The sequence below is a fragment of the Oncorhynchus mykiss genome, chromosome 3, assembly GCF_013265735.2.
Source record: "Oncorhynchus mykiss isolate Arlee chromosome 3, USDA_OmykA_1.1, whole genome shotgun sequence".
NCBI classification, from domain to species: domain Eukaryota; kingdom Metazoa; phylum Chordata; class Actinopteri; order Salmoniformes; family Salmonidae; genus Oncorhynchus; species Oncorhynchus mykiss.
This window is the reverse complement of record NC_048567.1, coordinates 18,208,116-18,219,582: the sequence shown is the minus strand read 5'-3', so window position 1 is coordinate 18,219,582 and position 11,467 is coordinate 18,208,116. Positions and strand designations below refer to the sequence as shown.

The 11,467-nt window shown below is 42.1% G+C and overlaps 1 protein-coding gene across 4 annotated transcripts; it reads left to right on the top strand.

The window, feature by feature from the left end:
• Positions 1-9,562, top strand: zufsp (zinc finger containing ubiquitin peptidase 1). 4 transcript variants are annotated; one of them, XM_036970658.1, is made up of 12 exons: positions 1-167; positions 458-1,091; positions 2,589-2,690; positions 2,865-3,005; positions 3,187-3,294; positions 5,073-5,182; positions 5,404-5,572; positions 5,871-6,059; positions 6,281-6,446; positions 7,182-7,345; positions 7,871-7,944; positions 9,087-9,215. In XM_036970658.1, exons 2-11 carry the CDS (start codon positions 488-490, stop codon positions 7,942-7,944), a joined length of 1,827 nt encoding a protein of 608 aa, XP_036826553.1. In that variant the 5' UTR covers positions 1-167; positions 458-487; the 3' UTR covers positions 9,087-9,215. The 4 variants fall into 4 exon arrangements, with proteins under 4 accessions (XP_036826553.1, XP_036826543.1, XP_021448196.2 ...); XM_036970648.1 differs by lacking the exon at positions 7,871-7,944 and adding an exon at positions 9,419-9,562 and having other exon boundaries at positions 4-167; positions 9,087-9,313; XM_021592521.2 differs by lacking the exon at positions 7,871-7,944 and adding an exon at positions 9,419-9,562 and having other exon boundaries at positions 6-167; positions 2,865-2,921; positions 9,087-9,313.
• The last annotated feature ends 1,905 nt before the right edge of the window (positions 9,563-11,467 follow it).

The window sequence follows — 11,467 nt, the reverse complement described above, 5'->3', positions numbered from 1 at the left end:
GGCTCAAACTGAAGGAGGAGAAGCCAACTGGGCCAGTAAAGTCAAGTTGTTTGCTAGCATTGCTAAGATGGCATATGAATGAAAAGTGAAACAGAAACACATTTATTTTGAAAGTAGTCACATAAGTCAAGCATTAGTAGGGCACATCGTCCATATTTTTGAAATCGGTGAGTAACATGATGGTTAGCTAGCTAGCAATCTCCGTGTTTTGAAGTTACGTTAGCCTGACATGTTGACTAGACAAATTCAGAATTAACTATGATAGCGGAGTTAGAATTTGGCTAGCTATCTTGGCTGACAAAGATGGGAATTGCGTTGTTGCGTCGTGGCTGACAAAGGTGGGAATTGCGTTGTTTCGTTATTGGGTACATTTGGTCTACATTGGATTGACATCCTTCCTGTTTATTCCTATTTATTTACTGACAATTAATGTTATCATAATGTATCTTCATTTCAGTGTCCAGCTGAGCACCAGAAACAATTGGCCATGCTGACGTGTGAGTTCTGTGGCGAGGAATTGATGTTGGAGGAGGACATGAAGACCCATCTCCTCCTGAGCCACCTGGAGAATGACATGGGCTGCACCCTCTGTTCCTGGTCCGGAGTCACCTACGACGAACTCAGCTTCCACATCAATACCACACACAAAGAGAAACAGGACCATGACGGAAGAGGAGCAGAGGGTAGAGGTGGTCACAGTCTTGTCAGGCCCAGCTCAAGTCCTACTCCCACTACCACCATAGTGGACAATCACTGCAAACAAGACATTGGTTTGTCTAGGTCTGAGGGTTCTGAAGGAGGAGTAGACAATGGGAATAGGTTTGACACCATTGGAGGAGGGGTCTCACCCAGGACATCCAATAGCACACTGGAGTCTAAGGAGCAAATTACTGAAGCTGGGGGGGAGTTCGGTGGAGGGCGAGCAGTGGCCATTGTTGTATCCACCTCTTCAGTGTCTACAGGCTTTCTGAGATCAGCTCAGGACTCCAGTAGGCCTACTAGCAGACACTGTAATGCTGAGGAGTCTGTGGGAGTGGGATCCGCAGAGCACACCAAAGTCAAACAGAAGCGTTTCTCCTCCCCACTTAAAGGTTTATTTTAGTGTGTCTGAAATGTGTTTGTTTATTCAACCTGTTGTTACATCTTTACTGTTTTTTTGTACTGACTGACATTAGTTGGTTTTGTCCCACTGACTGGCGTTAGTTGGTTTTGTCCCACTGACTGACGTTAGTTGGTTTTGTCCCACTGACTGGCGTTAGTTGGTTTTGTCCCACTGACTGGCGTTAGTTGGTTTTGTCCCACTGACTGGCGTTAGTTGGTTTGGTCCCACTGACTGACGTTAGTTGGGTTTGTCGCACTGACTGACGTTAGTTGGGTTTGTCGTACGGACTGTTGTTAGCTGGTTGTTTGTACGGACTGATATAATTTGTCATACTGACTAATTAGTTAGTTTGTCGTACTGTGTGATATTACTTGTTTTTTTGTATTTTGACTGATATGATTTGGTTTATCATACGGACTAATAGTTGGATTGATTGCCTATTGATGAACTGTCAATGCATCCCATTAAAAGTCCATGCGGTCTGGCACTCGTGGGCTCTTCCTCACTTTAGTCATCGATTGCATCACTATTTTGTAAACCTCATCAGTTAGTTTTTTGTACCTATTAATATTAGGCCTAGTTGGTTTGTTGTACTGAAGCGGAAGAGAGAGGCCCAACTCATCAGAATCTGTCTCCCTCCATCAGGTGTTGTTTTTTGTTGTTTCGCCCAGAAAGCAAGAGAGTGTTGAATTTAGCCAACAATAAAATGAATGGCTTATTTGCTACATGAGGTTTATTTATAATAGAAGTTTGGTAATGCTTAAGTTATGAGTGTACTGTAGGACTGTTTTTGTCACTTCACAAAAAACACTATCTCGGAGATGGCTATTCATGGGATGAGGGTAGCAGCATCTCTCTCCATTGAATACAGGCGTTTAACGTCACAACCCTCATCGAATATTCAAAAAAGGATTACAGTAATCCACCAATCCAAAGCAAAGATAGGCAGGAGCTAGTCAGTCTGCCTTGCCGCTTTGTGGACAACAACTCCCATCGTTAGGGCGGGAAGACATGTATCTTGTCAGTATATCCATAATCTTTGGTTATACTGACTGATATCTGTTGGTTTGAGTAGAGTAGTACTTTATTGATCCCAACTTGGGAAATCGTTTTCACTCAGCATCACTAATAAATTACAAAGACAATGATAAAAATGCATAATAAGACACCTAAGAAGGCACCTGCATGTTAGTAGCCATACAAGATGGAGACAAGTTTAAGATAAATACTGTTGTCTATCCTACTGCTGGGAAACAAGCAATAACAACATTCCTATTAAGAAGGCACCATAAATGAGTCATTTGTTAAAAAGCCTCATGGCTGTGGATAAAAATGGCCTTCTGAACTGCTCTGTGGAGCTTCTGGGCAGGATGAACCTGCTACCAAAGCTGCTCCGGGGGCATCAAAGTGCTGTGTGGAGTGGGTTGAATTAGTCTTGTCATCATCCTGTGTCTCATTGTTATGTACTGTGTGTCTGTTGTCGTAGGGAAGCGGTTTTCCTGTCCAATGTGTGCTCTGGTCTGCACCGACGCCTTCATCCTACAGGAACATGTTGAATTGCACTTGCTAGAAGAGAGCCCAGCTGAAGGTACAGGATCTACAGTTCAGAACATATAGACCACACAATTCAGCACAGAACACACTGTGACTGTACAAACTCATGACATTCTTGAGTCTACACAGTTCAGCACAGACAGAACATGAGGCCCAATCCATTGTGTTAAGTCTCTGACACATACATAATCTGTATGTGTCTTTTCAGAGGTTGTCCTGGGGGCCACATCATCAACCGAGGCAGCATCATCCAGCAACAGCTCAAGTTCGTCTCATTCCTTTCATCATAGGAACAAATATAGTTCAACCAAACAAAGGAAGAAGCCCTGCCTATGGCAGATCCACAGAGGTTGAGGCTCTCTCTCTGCCCATGTCTTACCGATGAAGGTCTAATATTCCCCCAAAAAGCTAAATGAACTTGCAAGAGAGGTTTTATCTCAACAAGAATAACTTGGATGAATAATGATTTAGATAAAAATGCCCCGTCGATATCCCTTTTAACCACTGTGTGTCCCTGACCTCGTCCTCAGGTGGGAAGAGTTATGAGTGTCCCCTGTGTTCTGTGGTGTGTGGAGACTGCTACTCCCTACAGGAACATGTGGAGCTGCATCTTGACTATGGCACAGCCACTAGTGCAGGTAAGGCTTGATTTAAACAATCAAATGTGATGGGAACACTGTTTCATTGGGATTTTATGTTTACACTTGTGGGAGTTGTCCTAAAGGGATAGGGCTAAATTCAAAGTGTATCTTAAGGAATAAATATGAAAAGCAGATGAAAAACCATGGTAGCAATTGAAGGGGAAGAGTTTAGTCTATTAATTTCCCCATAATTGCCAAAGATGAGGACACAACAGTTCACCTGACCCAAGACTGAATCCAAACATTACACTGTTGTTTGTATGTGCATTTTACATTTACTGTACCTTTTTCTGCATTTGTCGATAACAAAATCGGAAAATACTCTGGATACATTCAGTAACATGATAAGAATATTCCTGGAAAATATGGGCATAGGTGCAACATAAGACAAAATAAATAGTTTGAGTGAGAGGACTAACTGGTGTCTCCTAGTGGCCATACACCTCTCCAATGTGTGCTAAGTTCCTAAGTAATTTCAAGGAACTTTTGACTCAAAGAAAAGTCTTAAACTATAAGGTGCTTTTGTTGAGCTCTCCTAGCTGTGCCGTTGAGGAAGTAGAGCAAGCACACTTGTAGTTGGTTTGTTTGGAACACAGTCCTGCGTCCTCGCCATCACACAATTACTGTTGTTGTTTACACAATCCCAAAATTGTCCATTATAAATCGCAATCTGGATCAGATGGGCATCATTTCAAAGCCTGTTATATTGCCAACATGACTAGCGAAGTTATAAAATACAATATTACAGTAATAGGCTTTCACAATGCAATTCAGAGAACCAGATCATCATTTTGGTGAGCATAGAAATGAGTCATGAGTGCATTCAGGTGCGTGTGCCTCTGCAAATCTTCTTCACAATTAACAAACATGGGCTCATTCTGTTCAGAACAACACAGGATATGATTATGTACAAGTCATCTTGTACATCAAAAATAGTGATCATTTAAAAATTAAAAATAGTGATCATAAATGGTGACACTGTATATGACACAAGTTTTCTGATATGGAAGTGCATATTTACTCACAGGTGTTTGGCTTGTTTGTATGACATCAAAGCGAGATTTATTATAATTCTCAACGTCTGATCTTTCAAAATACATGGAGTCCTTTTTAATTTACAGCATTTCCCTCACTTGGACAACAAAACATGTTGCAAAAGTTGCCCAATTAGCGGGAGATATGGGCACAAGTTGCTCAAGTTCAGAACTGCTGTCAGGCAAAACCCATACAGTGCTGTGAAGCGCAGAGCCAGAGCTCTGACGTCATGTATAGCATGTACTGTACAGCCAGTACGTTCCAATTTACGCATTTATTAATGCCCAAATCTGCTATTTTCTTCCTGAATATGGGTACGAGTATAAAGGGTTAATGAGAAATCTATTCAGTTCCCACTTATGCTTCCAACACGTTTTATTTCCTGCTTAGATGTAGCCATGTTATAACAACGTTATGACTGTTATTTTACCATAAACAGGGTCTCGGTAGAGATAGAGAATGGTGTAATACCCCATATTGGATTTGCACAAGCACTCTATTGCCAGCCAACTCCTGAAGTTGCAATATAATGTGTAATTTGTCCTTTGTGATCGGTTTTGAACTATGAATTTCCCTCTGAGGACTATAAAGTTTGAACTGAACGGAACTTCTACAACCTGCCAGCTCATACCGCTGAGCTCACACATGCAGCTGTCCTCACAACAGTTTTGTGTGTACAGGGTTGATTCCCATGGTGAATTCAAGAGAGGGAATTGTGACTGACGCTGTGTGTGTTGCAGTGAGCCCTGGCTCAGACCTGAGGCTGGCCAGGCGGCTGCAGGAGGAGGAGAAGCAGAGGAGGAAGGAGCAAGAGGCCAAGCAGGAGGCAGAGGAGTTCAAGAAGCTGCAGGTTCTTATAAAGCACAACCATAATAACACTGGAGTAGTGGATTTGACCTTGCTGCATGATGCACCATATGACGCGTCTATGCTTTGTCACATGGCTTATGTAGGAGTGTGTGGTTTATTTGTGTTTCTGCACGTCAGCAAGCATGATTTAAGTATACGTGTGTCTGCTTATGTGTGGTGGTGACCTCACCCTGACTCCTTGCTGTGTGTGTGTGTGTTTAGAGGCAGTTTGGTGTGGACGGGAGGGGGGGCTACCGCAAACAGATGGAGAGGACCATGGAGAAAGCCGTGTCTCGAGGTGTGATGGTGCCTGCTCACTTCCACAACAAGAGAGATGAGATGATGGAGGCTCTGGCCTCAGGGGTCGACGATGGCAGGACCAGAACGCAGGGTGTGTGTGAGATTAAATTTCTTATCCGGATCTTGACTAACATAGCTCCCTCATTATTTACTATGTTCTCAAACTGAGTTGTTTAGATCACATCATGTTATGTTTATACAGCTGTCTATCTACCACCTACATCTCTCAATGTTTTGCATCCATTTTATTTAGCCTACAAGGTATGTATGTCATTAATAACTGTCTTCCTTCAATTGATTAAAAACTAAATGGCAGCTCCACCTTAGTGCTCTCTTTCTCTCTGTCTTTGTCATTCTCTTTGTTTATTGTATTCCTCTCATTCTGTCAGGTGTGCTGGGTGCTCTGTATGTTTACTACCAGAGGGAGGCCAGAGACTGTGTCCACGTGTGGCTGAGTGCTGACACAGACCACTACTGCTCATCAGAGGGGGATAAGGGCTGGGGATGTGGCTACAGAAACTTCCAGATGCTCCTGTCTTCTCTGCAAAGAATGGAGCCCTACACTACCTGTCTCTCAGGTACACACAGACAGAAACACGTATATCAAAACATCACATTCTACAATTGGTTTACCATTCTCTCAAATCCAGTAGCTGTCTGGATTGCTTAATGAAACGGTTCAATGCAGCCCTCTCAAAAAGCTGTTTCGCCATGTAATCTCCTAAACTAACTTTCTCTCTTAAATCTTCTATCATGGCATCTTTTCCTTGCCCCCCTCTCTCTCTCCCTCCTCTCCCAGAGGGGTCAGTACCCAGCATCCCACAGGTGCAGGTGTTGATAGAGGGGGCGTGGCGGGAGGGGTTAGACCCACAGGGCGCCACCCACTTTAACCAGCGACTACAGGGCACACGGGCCTGGATAGGAGCTACAGAGATCTACGCTCTCTGCACCTCCCTCAGAGTCAGGTTAGAGCCCAGAGAGTCACACACAGAATGTTAACATACTACACGCATTAGAACATAACACATTTGTGTAGCCAGCTATATTTGAATTAGATACACCTGAATGGACTCTCACACTGAGTATACAAAATTAAAAGAACACCTACTCTTTCCTTGACATGGACTGACACAGGTGAATCCAGGTGAAAGCTATGATCCCTTATTGATGTCACTTGTTAAATCCACTTCAATCAGTGTAGATGAAAGGGAGGAGACAGGTTAAATAAGGATTTTTAAGCCTTGAGACAATTGACATGGATTGTGTATGTGTGCCATTCAGAGTGTGAATCTGCAAGACAAAAGATTTAAGTGACCTTGAACGGGGTATGGTGGTAGGTGCCAGGCGCACCTGGTGTGTGTCAAGAACTGCAACGCTGCTGGGGTTTTCTTGCACAACAGTTTCCTGTGTGTATCAAGAATGGTCCACTACCCAGACATTCAGCCGACTTGACACAACTGTGGGAAGCATTGGAGTTAACATGGGCCAACATCCCTGTGGGGCGCTTTTGAAACCTTGTAGAGTCCATGCCCTGACGAATTGAAGCTGTTCTGAGTGCAAAAACGAAGGGGGGGCTCAATATTAGGTTTTCCTTATGGGTTTGGTATACTCAGTGTACACACACAGAGTCACTATAGAATGTACATGGTTGAAAATGGAGTCTGTTCTCAGTCAGTTACCTCTAACCTGTGTCCCCACAGTGCCCGTGTTCTAGACTTCCACCAGCCCACGGGCCCAGGGGACACCCACCCCCGCCTCTTTGACTGGGTGAAGCAGTACTTCTCTCAGACTGCCACCAGAGGCGCCAGACTACCGCCCCGGGTGGTGCAGACCACACAGCCGCCCCTCTACCTCCAGCACCAAGGTAGTCTTAACATGGGTTTAGTGGATTGGATGGATTAGCTGATGATGGGTTACTGATATCCATTGTAGAATTTGTTTATGGCGTGTGTCTATTTTATGTTTTCTTGTGTGTCGTTTAGTGCTGAGCGATTAGTGCTTTTTGAGGTCGGTTGTGTTTTGGTTCGATCGTTCAAAAATAATAACGGTTTCGATATTATTATTTTTTACATTAAATGCACTATACATTTTGTGGGTTGAATGCTGTATCAACACATAATAAAACAAAAGTCCCATGATGGTAGTGACTGCCCATTACTGCTTATCACTTATTCACATTTACTTTAATCAAATATTTGAGTTGTTGAGTATATTACATTTGTTTTATTCAATGACATTATTATTTTATTCCAAGTCATCTCATCTCTATAGAGCTGCTGCCTATGCTGTCTGACAAAAACACTATTTTACTTGTTCTTCAAAGTAAATAAAGCATCCTTTTATGACTGCTGAATACCAACTACCAATTACTTAGAACATGTATTTTCAGGTAGAGATACCTCTCGACGCAACTGCTTTCTATCTCGCTCGATCACGCGTGCTCCACACAGACCGGACAAGTAGGTGGGTGCGCAATGGATTATAGTCATTGTAGTTAATTACCACGTTTTCTGCACTAAACTATGTCGAAAAATGGCCTGTTGGAAACTTCAACTCACTACTACATCGCACAGTTTGGGCTTGATCTGATTTATCTCTACAGAAACTGCACATCGAGCTCACAGAACAAAAACGAATTAAATGGAATTAAAATAATTGAATCTGTCGGTCAATTAGTGATTAAATCAATCAATTATTGATTAAAAACTGAAAAATAACCTAAATGTTGTTAATCGCTCAGTACTAGTGTGTTTGAGGGAGATTTGTTTGTTTCGTATGTGTGTACACCTGACGTCTACGTTATCTCTAAAGCCTTGTTCACATTGGCAGTTTGAAGTGACTCAAATCCTATTTAGTTGCATATCCGATTCAAATCTGTTCTGTTTCTTGCAGTCGGAACTGCCAAAAAGCACATGGAATCTGATATTTCAAGCCACATTTCAAACCACCTTCGTAGGTGTTTTTAAAGTCCGATACAAATCTGATTCCCGGCCATGTGAACGGTCAAATCAGATTTATTTGCCCTCAGGTGGTTTTTAGACTTATTTGGCATATCTTGTTGCTTGCTAGCTACTCCGTTGACAGTTTGACAAGAACATCTGGTCGTAACTTGCTTGTTAATTGTTTAAAAACAAATGAGTGACTGTTCTAGAAAGCTAAACTACTACCTAGCTAGCTAGTTGACTGCTGTGGCTAGCCAAAATATTCCATTTGAAAGTTGGATCATCTTATCCTTTTGAGGCTTTAAGTGTTCTTACATTATGATTTTGAACATGCAAAGCAACTGGGGAGACATCCATGGCAGGCGTTGTTATCACCATAGCTTGCTATATAACTTCTGAGTGATAGGAAGCATGAGCACTACCACCAATCAGCCTACACCACTGTGCACACACCCATAGTTACTATGATAACTAGCGTAGCCATGTCAGCAAATGAATAATGTCTGAACACACACACATCTGATTTGCTCACTTGTAACATACTGTTTTGAAAGTCAGTAGTCCAAAATGGATTTGAAAAACATAACTGATTTGGGCATTAAGACCTGCGGTGTGACCAAGGCTTTAGTGTGTTTCCTCCATGTCTTCTATCGACATCCTCAGGCCATAGCCGCTCAATAGTAGGAGTGGAACAGAAGAAGAATGGCAGCCTGTGCCTGTTGCTCCTGGACCCTGGCTGTACACCAGGAGATGTGAGGAAACTGCTGAGCCAAGATGGCTCCACTGTTAGCACAGCTGTCTGCCGCATGAGGAAGTTCCCTGGCAACCTGAAACATAGGCAGTACCAGGTGGTGGCTGTAGAGGGCGTGCTCTCCCCCGTGGAGAAACAGGTGAGTGAGTGGCTCTTAACTGCATACAGTTGTAAAGTGTTTTGCTACGATGTGCACTGAACAGCGAATCAGCCATTCGATATTGATTTGTTTTTTGTTTGTCAGACCCGCATTCTCAACTCAAGAACACTGCAAGCCGAGAGGATCCCTTGATGCTGGAATGCAGTTTTGTAAATGTATAACTGCCAAAAACAGTTCATGTTTAATTTTCTTGGACATTTTATTAAGGTAATAAATTATGTATTTTAATATTTGCCTTTTTCTCTGTTCTGTTCAAATCCTCAACATATTTCTGTGTGTAGAATTGGGACCTTGTAGAAGTCGTAAGGACACACTCTGAGAATGGAACATGAATTCATATATTTATTGAACTACCAGAAATGACTAACCAAACATTATAGATTACTGGTAAATGACAAGGATTAACTGTAAAAAAAAATATTTAAAAAATGTTTTTTATATATATATATATATATATATATATATATATATATATATATATTACACACACACACACACACACACACACTACCATTCAAAAGTTTGGGGTCACTTAGAAATGTCCTTGTTTTTGAAAGAAAAGCAAATGTTTTGTTCATTAAATTAACATGAAATTGATCCGAAATACAGTGTAGACATGGTTAATGTTGTAAATTACTATTGTAGCTGGAGTTGGCTGATTTTTAATTGAATATCTACATAGGCGTATAGAGGCCCATTATCAGCAACCATCACTCCTTGTGTTCCACTGGCACATTGTCTTATCTAATCCAAGTTTATCATTTTAAAAGGCTAATTTATCATTAAACTATTGCAATTATGTTAGCACAGCTGAAAACTGTTGTGCTGATTTAAAGAAGCTATAAAAGTGGCCTTTAGACTAGTTCAGTATCTGGAATATCAGCATTTGTGGGTTCGATTACAGGCTCAAAAAGGCCAGAAACAAAGAACTTTCTTCTGAAACTTGTCAGTCTATTCTTGTTCTGAGAAATGAAGGCTATTCCATGCGAGGAATTGCCAAGAAACTGAAGATCTCGTACAACGCTGTGTACTACTCCTTTCACAGAACAGCGCAAACTGTCTCTAACCAGAATAGAAAGAGTGGGAGGCCCCGGTGCACAACTGAGCAAGAGGACAAGTAGAGTCTAGTTTGAAAAACAGCTGCCTCACAAGTCCTCAACTGGCAGCTTCATTAAATAGTACCCGCATAACACCAGTCTCAACGTCAACAGTGAAAAGGTGACTCCGGGATGCTGGCCTTCTAGGCAGAGTTGCAAAGAAAAAGCCATATCTCAGACTGGCCAATAAAAATAAAAGATTAAGATGGGCAAAAGAACACAGACACTGGACAGAGGAAAAAAGTGTTATGGACAGACGACTCTAAGATTGAGGTGTTCAGATCACAAAGAAGGACATTCGTGAGACGCAGAAAAAATGAAAAGAAAGGGGGATTGACGCTGTCTGTCCAGCATGGTGTAGGCAATGTGATGGTCTGGGGGTGCTTTGAATATGGTAAAGTGGGAGATTTGTACAGGGTAAAAGGGATCTTGAAGATGGAAGGCTATCACTCCATTTTGCCATACCCTGTGGACGGCGCTTAATTGGAGTCAATTTCCTCCTACAACAGGACAATGACTCAAAGCATAGCTCCAAACTATGCAAGAACTATTTAGGGAAGAAGCAGTCAGCTGGTATTCTGTCTATAATGGAGCGGCCAGCACAGTCACCAGATCTCAACCCTATTGAGCTGTTGTGGGAGCAGCTTGACTGTATGGTACGTAAGAAGTGCCCATCAAGCCAATCCAACTTGTGGGAGATGCTTCAGGAAGCATGAGGTGAAATCTCTTCAGATTACCTCAACAAATTGACAACTGGAATGCCAAAAGTCTGCAAGGCTGCGATTGCTGCAAATGGAGGATTCTTTGATGAAAGCAAGGTTTGAAGGACACCATTTCAATTAAAAATCATTATTTATTACCTTGTCAACGTCTTGACTATATTTCCTATCATTTTGCAACTAATTTCATGTATGTTTTCATGGAAAGCAAGGACATTTCTAAGTGACCCCAAACTTTTGAATGGTAGTGTGTGTGTGTGTGTGTGTGTGTGTGTGTGTGTGTGTGTGTGTGTGTGTGTAATATATATATCATAACG

Bases quoted from the DNA above. Each gene is read 5' to 3' on its own strand.
- zufsp (XM_036970648.1), top strand. From the start codon at position 488: ATGCTGACGTGTGAGTTCTGTGGCGAGGAATTGATGTTGGAGGAGGAC. The intron at 1,092-2,588 runs GTTTATTTTAGT...CTGTTGTCGTAG, and splicing joins TTTCTCCTCCCCACTTAAAG to GGAAGCGGTTTTCCTGTCCA. The intron at 2,691-2,864 runs GTACAGGATCTA...GTGTCTTTTCAG, and splicing joins AGAAGAGAGCCCAGCTGAAG to AGGTTGTCCTGGGGGCCACA.